At 43.6% G+C, this 15,789-nt stretch overlaps 1 protein-coding gene across 1 annotated transcript in view; it reads right to left on the bottom strand.

The window, feature by feature from the left end:
- Window positions 1–15,789, bottom strand: part of NTN4 (netrin 4) — a 95,341-nt gene that overhangs the window by 31,623 nt on the left and 47,929 nt on the right. Inside the window, exons 6-8 of the mRNA XM_075274466.1 lie at window positions 10,406–10,601; window positions 9,567–9,640; window positions 6,313–6,381 (exon numbers count right to left, since the gene is read on the bottom strand). Coding sequence (XP_075130567.1) covers window positions 6,313–6,381; window positions 9,567–9,640; window positions 10,406–10,601 — 339 coding nt within the window. The remainder of the gene's footprint in view (window positions 1–6,312; window positions 6,382–9,566; window positions 9,641–10,405; window positions 10,602–15,789) is intronic.

Here is a 15,789-nt window from a genome sequence, read left to right as displayed (position 1 = left end):
TCGGAGAGGACAGGGCTGTGGTCGGAAAGGTATTCCCGCAACATGCGCCTATACTTCTCACGCCTGGTGACACTAGGACCTTCCGTGGCGGCACTTTGGCGAGGGGGTGCCATCAAGGTGTCCCAGACCTTAGACAGTGTGCCCCTCGTTTGTGTGGACCGGTGAGAACTTGGTTGCCTACTGGAGGAACTGCCCTCCCTGCCGCCAACGTCACATGCTGGAAACATCTCCATCATATTCTGCACCAATTGCCTGTGGCAAGCATTGATGCGATTGGCCCTCCCCTCTACCGGAATAAAAGACGAGATGTTGTTTTTATACCGGGGGTCAAGGATAGCAAAGATCCAGTACTGGTTGTCCTCCATGATTTTGACAATACGCTTGTCGGTTGTAAAGCACCCCAACATGAACTCAGCCATGTCTGCCACAGTGTTAGTTGGCATGACTCCTCTGGCCCCACCGGAAAGTTCAATCTCCATTTCCTCCTCATCCTCCATGTCTACCCATCCGCGCTGCAACAATGGGACGATTCGAAGTTGCCCGGAAGCCTCCTGTATCACCATCACATCATCGGACAACTCTTCTTCCTCCTCCTCCTCCTCCTCCTCCATTAAACGCAGTGAAGCGGACAGATGTGTGGACCTACTCTCCAGCTGTGACGGATCGGATGCTATCCCTAACTCCTCTGTGTGATCTGAGTTATCCCTGATGTCAATCAGGGATTCTCTCAGAACACACAAGAGCGGGATTGTAAGGCTCACCATCGCATCCTCAGAGCTCACCCTCCTTGTGGACTCCTCAAAGACCCGTAGGATGTCACAAAGGTCTCTCATCCATGGCCACTCATGCATGTGAAACTGAGGCAGCTGACTTTGTGGCACCCTAGGGTTTTGTAGCTGGTATTCCATCAAAGGTCTCTGCTGCTCAACCACTCTATTCAACATCTGAAACGTTGAGTTCCAGCGTGTGGGGACGTCGCACAAAAGCCGGTGTTGTGGCACATGCAGGCGTTGCTGGAGAGATTTTAAGCTAGCAGCGGCTACTGTCGACTTGCGAAAGTGGGCGCACATGCGCCGCACTTTCACCAGTAGCTCTGGAACATTGGGGTAGCTCTTTAGGAAACGTTGCACCACTAGGTTGAAGACGTGGGCCAGGCATGGAACATGTTGGAGTCCGGCAAGCTCCAGAGCTGCTACCAGGTTCCGGCCGTTATCACAAACGACCATGCCTGGGCCCAGGTGCAGCGGCTCAAACCATATTGCCGTCTCATCGAGGAGGGCATCCCTCACCTCGGAGGCAGTGTGCTGTCTGTCCCCCAAGCTGATCAGCTTCAGCACAGCCTGCTGACGTCTACCAACGCCAGTGCTGCAACGTTTCCAACTCGTAGCTGGGGTCAATCTAACAGCGGAGGAGGAGGCGGTGGCGGAGGAGGAGGCGGTGGCGGAGGAGGAGGCGGTAGAGGAGGAGGAGGAGGGGGGTGTTCTTCTCGTGTCCCTGCCAGGAATGTTAGGCGGGGAGACGAGGTACACCGGGCCAGTTTGGGAAGCAGTCCCAGCCTCAACTACATTCACCCAGTGTGCCGTCAGTGAAATGTAGCGTCCCTGTCCGCATGCACTTGTCCACGCGTCGGTGGTCAAGTGGACCTTTGTGCAAAGCGCGGAACTAAGGGCCCGCCTGATGTTGAGTGACACGTGCTGGTGCAAGGCGGGGACGGCACACCGGGAGAAGTAGTGACGGCTAGGGACGGCATAGCGAGGTGCCGCAGTTGCCATCAGGTCCAGGAAGGCGGGAGTTTCAACAAGCCGGAACGCCAACATCTCCTGGGCCAGCAGTTTAGCGATGTTGGCGTTCAAGGCTTGCGCGTGTGGGTGGTTAGCAGTGTATTTCTGCCGCCGCTCCAATGTCTGAGAGATGGTGGGTTGTTGTAGAGAAGCGCCTGATGGTGCCTTTGATGGTGCAGGAGAAGGAGATAAGACAGGAACAGGGGAGGATGAGGGAGAAGTCAACAAAGTGGCGGAGGCAGATGAAGTGGTGTCCTGGCTCGTCCTCTGGAGTGCATCGCCAGCACAGTCAGCAGTGGCAGTGGCAGAGGCAGTGGCAGAGGCAGTGGCAGTGGCGTGAACGGCAGGCGGCCTTTGTCCTGCCGTTGCTGCCTGCCACTGATTCCAGTGCTTGGATTCCAAATGACGGCGCATTGAAGTGGTGGACAGGTTGCTCTTCTCAGAGCCCCTAATCAATTTCGAGAGGCAAATTGTGCAGACAACACTATATCTGTCCTCGGCGCATTCCTTGAAAAAACTCCACACCTTCGAGAAACGTGCCCTCGAGGTGGGAGTTTTTCGGGGCTGGGTACGAACTGGAACATCTTGGGAGATTCCGGGTGTGGCCTGGCTTCGCCTAAGCTGCTGACCTCTGCCTCTGCCTCTAGCTACCCTTTTTGGTGCTGCACCTGCCTCAACATCCACACTACTTTCCCCGCTTGACATCCCCCCTGTCCAGGTCGGGTCAGTGTCCTCATCATCCACCACTTCCTCTTCCAACTCCTGTCTCATCTCCTCCTCCCGCACAATGCGCCGGTCAACTGGATGCCCTGACGGCAACTGCGTCACATCATCGTCGATGAGGGTGGGTTGCTGGTCATCCACCACCAAATCGAACGGAGATGGAGGAGACTCTAGTGTTTGAGCATCTGGACACAGATGCTCCTCTGTTAGGTTCGTGGAATCGTGACGTGGAGAGGCAGGTTGAGGGACAATGAAAGGAGCGGAGAAAAGCTCTGGGGAGCAGGGACAGTTGGGGTTATTGTTCTGTGAAGCTTGGGAATTTTGGGAGGAAGGAGGACAAGACTGTTGGGTAATAGGAGGAGAGGAGGCAGAGTCTGACTGGCTGCTGGACAATGTGCTGTAAGCGTTCTCTGACAGCCATTGCAAGACCTGTTCCTGGTTCTCGGGCCTACTAAGGTTTGTACCCTGCAGTTTAGTTAATGTGGCAAGCAACCCTGGCACTGTGGAGTGGCGCAATGCTTGCTGCCCCACAGGAGTAGGCACGGGACGCCCTGTGGCTTCACTGCTACCTTGCTCCCCAGAACCATTCCCCCGACCTCGCCCACGGCCTCGTCCACGTCCCTTTCCGGGAGCCTTGCGCATTTTGAATTCCCAGTTAGAAATTGGCACTATATACCAGTAGCAAAAATTGTGGGTGCACGTAACCCCAATATATTCTTTGAATTCCCAGTCAGACAATGGCACTATATACCAGTAGCAAGAAATGAGGGTATTTATAACCCCAATATATTCTTTGAATTCCCAGTCAGACAATGGCACTATATACCAGTAGCAAGAAATGAGGGTATTTATAACCCCAATATATTCTTTGAATTCCCAGTCAGACAATGGCACTATATACCAGTAGCAAGAAATGAGGGTATTTATAACCCCAATATATTCTTTGAATTCCCAGTCAGACAATGGCACTATATACCAGTAGCAAAAATTGTGGGTGCACGTAACCCCAATATATTCTTTGAATTCCCAGTCAGACAATGGCACTATATGGCAGTAGCAAAAATAGTGGGTGTATATAGCCCCAATTCTATTGCTAGGGGACTTGCAGTGTATTTCTGGGGTGAAGGTGGGGGGGCACACCGTTGGAACGGGTATCGGGGGTATATATTGGGTATACGGGAATACACTGTCAGTGTATTCCATTCAGGATCCTGGGAAAGCTGGGTTGCGGCGATTGAGCCCGTCAGTGCCACGTTACACTGACAAGCTTCTCCCTGGAATTGAAGTTATATGTAAGCCCAATATATTCTTTGAATTCCCAGTGAGACAATGGCACTATATGGCAGTAGCAAAAATAGTGGGTGTATATAGCCCCAATTCTATTGCTAGGGGACTTGCAGGGTATTTCTGGGGTGAAGGTGGGGGGGCACACCGTTGGAACGGGTATCGGGGGTATATATCGGGTATACGGGAATACACTGTCAGTGTATTCCATTCAGGATCCTGGGAAAGCTGGGTTGCGGCGATTGAGCCCGTCAGTGCCACGTTACACTGACAAGCTTCTCCCTGGAATTTAGCTCTTATAAGAGCTGTTGGTTGTCTTCTCCTTCCTATCCTAGCCTGTCCCTGCCTACCCAGAATCTAAGCCCTAGCTAACTGGACGGAAACCTCCGTCCCCGGTGAATTGCAAGCTCAGAATGACGCGAAGCTGGGCGTCGCTGTTCTTTTAAATTAGAGGTCACATGTTTTCGGCAGCCAATGGGTTTTGCCTACTTTTCTCAACGTCACCGGTGTCGTAGTTCCTGTCCCACCTACCCTGCGCTGTTATTGGAGCAAAAAAGGCGCCAGGGAAGGTGGGAGGGGAATCGAGTAATGGCGCACTTTACCACGCGGTGTTCGATTCGATTCGAACATGCCGAACAGCCTAATATCCGATCGAACATGAGTTCGATAGAACACTGTTCGCTCATCTCTATTGATGAACTGACTGGGAAGATCGGAATACTCCAATAAATCAAGGTACACATTGGTACCAGATATTTCTATATCCCCATAATATATCAAAAGAGGATCATGCAAAATGAATCTGCTTTTGAAATATTGCTGTGAGTTCATTCGTCTCAGCAGTAGCTTCAGAAAAATCCTTCAGTTTATGTATTTTCCATAACCAATCCAGCAAACAAGACTGAGTGCCCCTTGTAGTGTAAACACTGCAGAAAAAAAATGCAGTGTTTTACCATCACTGCAAGGTGGATGGGATTCTAGCAAATCTCATCCACACCTTGTGGAAAAATTATGCACAGTGGAAGCACTATGATTTCCAAAACCATTGCGGAAATCGCAGCATGTCAATTATACCAATAGAAACGCCAGAGATTTCCTTATAGATATAATGGAAGCAGAAAGTCTGCAGAGGAAACGTATTTACAGCCTATGGCTAAGGACCCATGTAACAATTCAAAGCTAAAAAATGCTGCAAAAATGCATTGTTTTTTCCAAAGTGTTTTTAACTTTGCTTTTGCTGCATTTTATTTTACTTTTTTCATACATAAACCTAAGACAAGCTGTACATTGCAGTCAAACATCAACTAAAGTTGGTCAGAACTAAAATCTGTGTTGGATTTTGTCCGTCATCTGTCTGCTATGATCTGTTGTGTATAAGTTAGCTTGACAGATTTGTGGCTGATTTTTGTAATATGGACATGTGTCCGTCATTTAGGCTAGGGCCCCACGTTGCGAATACATAGTGCTTTGGCTGTGGCTAATCCCACCACACATTGCAGTAAAAAATCTGCAGCGGAAATGCTGCTATTTCATAAATCATTGAGTTTTTATAAATCACAGCATGTCAATTATACCTACAGAATCACAGATGTCAGTTTCCATAGAGGTATGATAGGGACAGAAGGTCCACAGGGGGAATTCTGCAGAATTTCTGTGAAAAGTGATGTGGGAAAAAAACATGATGCGTTTCCGCTGCAGTCCTTTCTCCAGCACTTTCTGGATTCGGCTCGCTGTGTGGGGCCTTAGCCTTAGGCCTCTTGCAGACGACCATTGCAAAGATCATTGTGCTATCCGTGTTTTTCCCAGATAGCATGCTGATCCATTCATTTCTATGGGCCCATACACATGACTGTGAATGACAAAGTCACGTGTGCGGGCTGACAGTCCGGGTCGCAAAACATAGAACAGGTCCTATTCCTGTCCTATTGTGCGGCCCTGCTTCCATGGCTCCTATTTATTTATTGAAGGCGGTGGAAGCACAGCCACTGCACAGGATGCAACGAGTGTCCCCCTTCCCTTTAATTCATGTCCGGCTGTTCTGCCACAGTTGTCTGCAACCGGCCTTAGGGTGCTTTCACATGGAGGAAGTTGGTGCTAATTCTGGCGCGGACCCCGCGTCAGAATCAGCGCTGAAAAAAAACACTCCCATTGACTTCAATGGGTTCTGTTTTCCCGCGGAACCCATTGAAATCAATGAGAAAAAATCCTCCATTGATTTCAAAGGGTTCCACGCGGAAAACGGAACCCATTGAAGTCAACAGGAGTCTTTTTTATCAGCGCTGATTCTGATGCGGGGTCTGCGCCAGAATCAGTGCCAACTTCCTCCATGTGAAAGCACACTTACTGTTTTCAACATTTCATTAGCATTAAATGACTTTTATCTCTTAATTTTCTAGATAACTTGACTAACCAAAGTTCATTTGAGAAGAGCGATGGCAGCCTAAAATATAACGCGTATGGGCGGTTTTAGTCTAAAAAAGTAGAGCCTAAGGGGAAAAAAAATCTGCCATAATCTGTTACTTACCGTAGGAATATCTCATGTTACAGAACACTTTTGGATTTTCTAAAACTTGATCCTTGCAATCACATTTTCCTAAAATAAAAACATATAAATTTATATAATCAAGAGTTTATTCAGGTAACTTGGAATGAAAGCTGTTCAGGTAAATGTAATGCATCTGTGTTATATACAATAGATCATTTTACTTTATAGCTTCATATGCCATCCTGACTGCGGGTCTAATGATCTGCGACACTACAGATCCCTATTTGTGGTTGCCATCTGGTCCATATATATATACTTTATATACATATATATATATATATATATATATATACAGTATATATATATATATATATATATATATATATATATATATAAATAAATTTTATATACAGTACAGAGTTCATTGCAGAATAAGATACTTTTTAAAGCAACACTTCATCAGTTCCAGCATTTGCTCAAACACTACTGGCTACTCACTTTCTCTGTTTATTTATTTGAGACTCACATTGAGGCTCACATAAAACGGTGTTAGTTGTTGAGTCTTATTGCTGCTCACGTGACACTGATGAGGACCAGAAGGAAGCAGATAACTCACAAATACAGCCACCAGTTACATTACCTTCACTACAATATCATTTAACTTTCTAATGGACCAGAGAATAATTTTTTTTTGTGGGAGTGCTTCTTTACCCATTCCTGACATCCGCCATACTATTACGGTAGATATAGGGAGTTTAACTATGGCAGCTGCTCGGGAGCTAAGCCGGACAAGTCAGACAAACACATATTTTTCCCAGTAAAGTTGAAAAAAATGCAGTGTTTTGGATGCGGCTGTAAACGTCGCTTATTACACTACCTGCAAAAAGGTTAGGATTCTGGCTAATCCCATCCACAAAGTGCAGAAAATAAATTTACAGCGGAAAAACTGCATTTTCAAACACCACAGCGTTATTGAAAATTGCAGCATGTCAATTACAACTGTGGAAATGCTGGTATTTTCTTCATAAACATAATAGGGGTAGAAAGTCTGGAGTGGAAGACTGTATGAAAATACAATGAAAAATGCTGCAGAAAAAAAACCCAGATGCTTTTCTGTAGTGTTTTTTATCTGCAGAATTTTTTTGTTGCGTTTTGCTTGTGAAGCCTTAGCCTAAAGGAGTTAAATTGGTTTAATCTTGAGATTAGGCATTTAAGGGGAGATTGGATAACCTTTTCTAAATTCATAAATGTCCCATATATTAAAAAAAAAAAAAAAAAACAAAGAAAAGCTGTCACATGCCATTTATAAAGAGGTTAACACTGAGGCCTGTGGTTGGCAGCAGTGCACCCCTCACAAAAACTGGAAGTCACTGGTAACATCAGCAAGGGGACTTATATACAGACCAATGGGTGTTGCAGTATTGAACTAGAAGCTAACTATGCCTCTCCTTTATGCAACCCTAACCCACGTGGTTTGATGTGGATACAGCACTTGGTACTTCATACTAACAGTCACAGGAGGTTGCGCCACCTACTGGATCCACCTATCAGATACCAGATAGCACCTGCTTTTACCCCCTCTAATCTAGCATGCTTAGTAATTCCTTGTACATTTTGTTGTGTCTGAGTGAGAGTCACATGACTTAGCAGAAAGGAAGAATTTAGAAACATAGAAAGGAATAACTAAAAAAGACAATAGTGGCTAAATGATATATACTGGGGGACTAGGTGTATAATGAATGGAAAACAATTACGATAGTTTATGAACAAGGGAAAGTTTATGCCCCATTATTAACAGTAAGAGAACATAAAATAACCTTAGTCAATAAAACTGAAAGCAAACATAGTCAATTCTGAAAGAAAGGGGTTAAAATTTGGAGTGAAGAATAAGCACCGGTGTCTCCTGACATGCAGATCAGCAGCACTCCCTTTGTTGACATTCCAAAGAGGGGGAGCAGTAAAATGGGAGCAGTTCTCAGTTTATCCAATAATAAGAAAAAGGAATGTTTGTAGAATCCAAGAAAAACAAACCGCAGCTAATGCATTTTTCATTGACACAAATGAATTCTATTAAAAAGTTCAATTAAAATAGGGATTAGAAAACCGCAAAACTTATTTACTGTGATACATTTCATGCCTGGTTAGGAAGTCAATGTGCTACATTGTATGAAGGTACTTAGCGATATTTATTCAGCCATAGCACCTAATGTATAACAAAGCCCAGTGGGGGTGATAAATCAATGTAATTAGGTCAATCCTTAGAGAAATGGCAGTAAATAATACTAGGTGTGTCATATTCCCAAACAGGCAGAAGCCATGTCAGAGAATATACTGTATGCTGCAGCAATGTTGTAAAAGAACACTAGACTGATGTCTTCATCCAACCTCATCTACTATGTAACTATGTAACACTAGGTTACCAGGTAATGAATGCTATTTGTACACAAGGGTTAGAATTACCCTCAATGTTTGTAAACTGTAGCATTTTCATGATTCTGAAGCAAATGGTGTTACGCTAAGGCCGGGGCCCCACGTGGCGTAAACAGTAACTAGCGTTTTACAATCACTGTATAGTGAATGGGATTCTAGCGAATCCCATCCACACACTGGGTTTTAATATGTGCAACATCCCGGTCAGAAGCAGTGAGGATATTTAGGCTAAAGCGGGCAGCAGAAAAAAAAAACATTGCAGGAAAAACCATGGCGGCAACGCATCGTGGATTTTCCCTCAGCGCTTTTCACAGAAAGTCCATAGAAGTTTCCTCCATTATTCATATAGGGAAACCGCTGGCGTTTCAGTAAGTATAACTGACATGATGTGATTTTCACTACCGCATCGCTTTTTTAAATTGCAGCATGTACTCTGCATGTTTTTCCACAAGGTGTGGATGGGATTTATACAACATGGAGCCCTGGTCTTAATGCTACTAAAGAAGCAGAGGACAGAATGTTGAGTTCAGTGCAGTTTTTCACAGAAAAGAGCCAAAAATGTTAATAAAGTGTATTACAAAATGTATCAATATTGTTTGAATGCTTCAATCTAGTGCCATACCCTGTGGATATGCAATAAATGTCTTTCATGGGAAAACCCCATTAGGATAACTTTTGATAATGTTGAAAAAAACTATAACGTTCAATTTGCAATAAGGATTGTTCATTTATTCACACTTTATGGCAGCAGCTTTTACACAATTTGCCATAGTGGCACTACAACATTAATGGATACTGCATCTGTAGAATATATAAAACAAAACAGACCTGAACACAGAAAAAGAAAAGCAAAAACTGCTTACCTGAATGGCGAAGGGCTGAAAATCCCTGTTCATTTGAAAGGAAATCAGGACCATTATACCAGTCTATCTCCAAGCTGCGTATGATAAATAGCATTAAACTTATGATCTCCTCTGCTTACAGAAATTATTTCTAGAAACTACATCTACATATTGTCAATTTTACTAAACTTTCAAACAACTGTTGATTTTCTGGCAGCATTTGTGTCATTAAGGCTAATGCCTCACATTGCAGAAGCGCAACTTTTTCTGGCTTTTGCTACATGGGGCCTCGGACTATCAGGGTTTTCTAGCCTCAAATGGAGTTTTCAAACTGATGATCTATCACAGTATAAGTCATCAGTATGTAATCTGTAGGTCCGACACATGAACACCACACAAATCAGCTGTTCCGGACGCCTTCCTTCGCAGGAAGCTGGTGCAGTAAATGGGGATCTCAATTAATGGGAGCAGACTGTGCGCACTTCCTGTCCAGCTTCCTATAGGCTGCCAGAACAGCTGATCTGTGCAGGGTTAAAGTATTGGACCCCACAGATCACATACTGATGACTAATCCTGCTACGTTATAACATAGCAGAATAGATGATCAATATGTGATCTGAGAAACTGCAACTGAAATTTTGCCCCTCCAAAAAATTCAACAATGTTGACCCTCCCTAAACTTGACATAACTCTAACTAAAATGCAAATCTGATTTCTACACTAATCAAGAATGAGATTGAAGTGCAATATATCATATATGGTGGAGTGAAGTGGAAAAACAATGACCAAATTCTAATGGTCATGATTTTCTTTGTAAATCCACCCTGAGCTACTTTTGTTTTGTTGTCACTAGAACTTACTTGGTGATACAGTCTCCAGTTAAAGAATCACAGCTTCCAGCACAATCGCATGGTCTACAACCGTATTCACCAAATCCCCAATATCCAACCATACAGTGGTCACACATAGGGCCGGCTACACCAGGTTTGCAAGGGCAGTTTCCATTTTGAGGGTCACACAATAGTTTTGCCGATCCAACTGGGTGACAGGAACATGCTATAAACACAGAAAAGAAAACCAGTAACTGACCTATGTATAAAAAACTCCATCTTCATGTGACGTATACAGTTTAGTGTTTCTTTTCCTTACCACATACATAGACCACTTCAAAAAAATAAAAGCGATGACATAGATGAAGAGACTGAAGCCGCTAATTCTACAAAATAGTTATGCCCTCGCTGCTTTGTTATATCCTTGGAGCAATTACATGTTGAACACATGTGACCACCGTAGCCATTCACTAGACTCAGTTTTCTTGTGCCATACATGCTAGTATTATCACAGGGCCGAAAGACTGGTCCCAGTAGTCACATGAACGTATGACATGACATCATGTACAGAAAACAAACAGAGACTGACCAGTACCCCCATAGCATCGAAGTTGCAGCTGCGAGGTCCATAAAGGAACTGAGAAATGAAGGCTAAGAGTAAAGAAAAATGTAGTTTCCCTCATTGTTGGTCAGTCTAGAGCACAGTTTACATGATTCAGATGTAAACAGTCTTACAGAAATCCTGCAGTGAATACAGTGAATAATCTGCTGATTTGCTTCATCTTCTGCTGCAGACCAACTGTGATCCGCAGCAGAAGATGCTTAAGGAAAGAAGTTGAGTTTAACAAATCTTTGTCCTATTTGAGACAGGGCACAGCAGGGAAGCTCTTGTGCCTGTTATTTTTTTTTATTTGTAAGTATATTATTTTATTATTTCTATGTATATGTTACAGGCAATGTATGAAAAGCAGGCACTGTATAGAATGCCCAAGTTTTTAGGCAATGTATGAAATGAGAGAACCGTTACATACTTTGCCTAGGCATTCTATAGAATGACAAATGCTATTTAGGCAAAGTATGAAAAACCAAACATAGAATGAGTGCCATTTCCAAAAAATGTATTAAAATACAATGAAAGTTGTACAAAACCCAAAATTTAATAAGGGCCAAAGCAAGTACTGTTTTTTGGCAGCATCCCTCGAATTTGGACAGTTCCTCGTCGAATCTTTTTTTCATGTCCTTCTCCAACACTCCAGCTTGCTCCTCCTCCCACATTTTCATGGACGAACAAAACTAACTACGTCTAAGCCTGAGGCAACGGCAGAGATCGTATCACGCATGCGTGCAGGCGGCGGGTTCATACTAGAAGCCGACGATCGGAGTTGCTGCTAGTGCCTTACCGAAGCAAGAATGTCACCTATTTCATACTTTTTCTCATTTGGCATTGTATAGCGTGCCTAGGCAATGTGTGACATGACAAATCATTTCATACATTGCCGGTTAGTTTGAGGCATTGTATAGAATGCCAGATTTCATACATTGCCGGTAACATATACACTATTGGAAAGCACATACTGAACATTAAAAACAAACAAACAAAGCAACCCATATGTAAAGATTTAGGTGACGTCCAACATTTTTCCATGACAATCATGAATTTTCTTGTATCATTGTAAAAAATGCAGTTTTCTGTTGTATTTCATGGTTTTAGCAATAACTTACATTTGGCCTTAAAGAGGACCTTTCACCATTTTGCCCACAGGCAGTTCTATATACTGCCGGAAAGCTGACAGTGCGCTGAGTTCAGCACACTGTCAGCTTTCCCGATCTGGGCCCGGTGTGAAGAGCTTACGGTCCCGGTACCGTAGCTCTTCTATGGTCAGAAGGGTGTTTCTGACCATTAGCCAGGGACGTCCTTCTGCCTCGCGGCGCCAATCGCGCTGTGCTGTGGAGAGGGGAGGAACGCCCCCTCCCTCTCCTGATAATACTCGTCTATGGACGAGCTGTGTGAGCAGAGGGAGGGGGCGTTCCTCCCCGCTCCACAGCACAGCGCGATAGGCGCCGCAAGGCAGAAGGACGTCCCTGGCTAACTGTCAGAAACGCCCTTCTGACCATAGAAGAGCTTCGGTACCGGGACCGTAAGCTCTTCACACCGGGCCCAGATCGGGAAAGCTGACAGTGTGCTGAACTCAGCGCACTGTCAGCTTTCCGGCAGTATATAGAACTGCCTGTGTGCAAAATGGTGAAAGGTCCTCTTTAACAGACAGGGCTCAGGAATGAAAAAGCACATTTACACAAAATTGACCCACAATTGCAGAGACTAAGATGTAACTCCATATTAGTAACTACATCTCTCAATGCATATAGCAAGGGCTGTTTATAAGGTATTTTCCATTCATGGACCTCTTGTCAAAAAGCTCAAAGCGTGGAATTGGATGAAGAGAACTTGGGTTAGGTCTTCAAATGGCAGTTGTAAAAATTATTTATAGGAAATAGAAAACGCTTTGTAATCTAAGATTTTTTTTTAGGAATCCCTTCAAACCAGTTTCAAGGTTTATTTCACAGAGAATTCATTATATGCATTTATTCAAGTCTCCAATAGTAAATTATCATTGAACATCAATGAAGACTGCCACTTCTAGACACTATTTATCAATGTCTTAAAAGCAAGAACATCATTGCCAAATTGGAGCAAGAAAAAAGGAAAAGAGATCAAAGCTCCAGCAATTTATTACTGAAAGCCATATAGTTTAAGCTCTGCCAAATATTCTTGTTACGTAGTATAAAGGTGAGGGCCTCTGTGACTGAACAGAAAAAATAAGGTATATCTGTGTGAAACAGGTATTGAGTTGCTGTCAATTGCAAACTTATGATTACCGTATGTTATAGCCAAATGGCAAGCTATTTTAAAGATTTTAGAAAAAACAATCACAACAATGGGTGACATTTTCAATTCAAGCCATGTTTACTTTGCTTAGTTTACTCTGTGCCAAGCTGTCATATATAACAGTATGTATTCAATGAGTGTTCTTTGAAATATCTGTCAAACACAAGCCAATTCCACACACTTGACACCGGTATGAATTGCTTTATTTCTAGACAGTATTTTTTATAAATATAGATTTTCATATCCGTATACCATGAGTAGCACAGGTATGCACCATCCACAATGACAACACGTTACAGGCAGGACAAGCATGAAGACACACAAAGATGGTTGTCAAAATGTCACATCTTTCTCTTTAATACACTGTAGAATCTATAGGATGAATGAGACTCCATACGCATCTTTAGACTTAGACTGGGTTCAAACTGGGGGTTTTTGGACCAGATTTTGAGGCAGAGGTCGCCTCAGAATCCGGTCCAAAAAACGGCTAAGCTGCGACTGGATGCCGGTGCATTCCGCTTCTGATTAGGCCCAAGTAAATGCGTCTAGTTGGGAAAGAGTTTTCAATGAAATGGAAAGACGGCGCTCTCAGGTCACAACAGGATTTTATTCAAAAAGACAATGATGCACAACGCTAAAAAATCGCCGCGTTTCGGGCACACCTGCCCTTTCTCAAGTGCGTAACTTCACACAAAGCTCGGTCAGTCTGGAAGATGTATACAAATTGTAGTTGGGAAAGAGTGTCGCGCCGTGAACATCCGCGGCTGAATCCGTCGCAGAATCTGCCTCAAGAAAGGACATGTCGCTTATTTTTTTTCCATGAATGGGAACAAACATCTCACGGAAAAAGAACCCCATTGAATTTAATGGGAGGCGGTTTTTTGAGCCGGAAGCTGAATTTTTCTGCTTGATCAACTTCCGCCACGGATTCTGCTGCAGAATGCGCCGTGGAAGTTGCAAATTTTGCATCAGCCAATTGGAATTTTCTGCCTCTCTTGCACAGTATTGTATGCGGCCATTCTCTTGCGGCCGGCAGGCATGCACAGTCGGCTTTGCCCTAGGCCCGAGGCCTAGAAGTTTGAAGCCAACCCCCGGAAGAAGACGTGAAGAAGACCCGTTCCTGAAGAAGATGGAGGCGGCACTGGAGAGTTCTCTCGCAGCATTGGGGATGCCCCCAGTGATGTTTGAGCACTGGGGCTCGCCCCCAGTGCTGCGAGAGAACTCATTTGCATACCGACAAAAAATGGATTATATACCGAACGGCGGCCCAGAGACGACATTTAAAGGTAGGAGACAAATAGCCTTTCTTAAGGCTATTCCGACATGTTAGGAACAAAAAATTGAGTTTGAATGATAGGATTCCTTTAAAGCTGAAGTCCCACGCTTTGCAGAAAAATACCGTGTGTAAATACTGCGATTTCCAAAACCGTTGCTTCAATTATGCCTATGGAAATGATGGTGGTTTCCATATATAGTAGGTATAATTTAAGCAGAAAAACTACAGAGGAAAACTCTGTGGACTTTCTGTAAAAAGTGCAGTGGAAAAGACCACAATGCATTTCCGAAGCTCTTTTTGGCTGCAGCCTGTTACGTGGGGCATTAGCTTAAAGTTCAGCAGGAACAAAGGCCTAAAACTAGATGCAACATTTTGCACTAGATATGCTGCAAATACATTAGTATATCGAGATGTGCTTGTTTTATTTCATAAACAAGAGCATGTAATATCATTTAGCATGCTGTATTATTAATTATCAACCCTTGTTTTGTTAATAAATATGAAAAATGGAGGGCAATTGTGTCCAGATTAGAAAGAAATCACTTTGGCGTGTGTCCTCTCATAATAATATGATTTTCCTTCAATTGTTATTGTTACTGATTCATTTTGCACTTTGTAATTCGGTCCAAGTATTACTTCCAGTTTAGGAAAGTTACAATGTATGCATTATATGAAAGGCCGGAGCTATTTAAAACTTGTGCAATCCTTCCAACACGTCTGTATTCTGTCTCTGTTTACTTTGGCTCTAACACCTGACTATTCATTTCCTTCCACCTTTCTACAGACATGCCAGACACCTGCATACTGCACAACATGTGAGGTAGCTTACAAGAACAATCCAGTATTTTATTAATGGATTAACCCTTAGCAATGTTTATTTGTTCTACTTTAAGTAGCAGGGGTGAACAGTGTTGCACATGAATTATGGGATTACTGCAACTGCTCAAAGAGTGTCTTTTTGCCCTGGTCGCAAAGATTTTCGATAGGGAAACAGTGAAGTTTTGCTGTGGTAATTCAGCAACTTTATGTTGTCTTGCAGACAATACTATTGGGCTCTAGCCGAAAAGTGAATGTTTGGTCAGAAAATGACCAACTCTGCAAGATAATTGTTAAAATCTGCAAAATTTTGGTATCAGATGTAAAATGGGCAACAGGCATCATCACAATCTGCAGTTGCATTTACATGGTAAATTCATGTTTGCAAAATGGTCCATTAAAAATGGTTGCAAAACCTTTCCATTATAAAAGTTG

This window comes from Leptodactylus fuscus, chromosome 5 (genome assembly GCF_031893055.1).
Source record: "Leptodactylus fuscus isolate aLepFus1 chromosome 5, aLepFus1.hap2, whole genome shotgun sequence".
Taxonomy (NCBI): Eukaryota; Metazoa; Chordata; class Amphibia; order Anura; family Leptodactylidae; genus Leptodactylus; species Leptodactylus fuscus.
The sequence above is the reverse complement of the archived record's forward strand: the minus strand, read 5'-3'. Positions and strand labels throughout refer to the sequence as shown.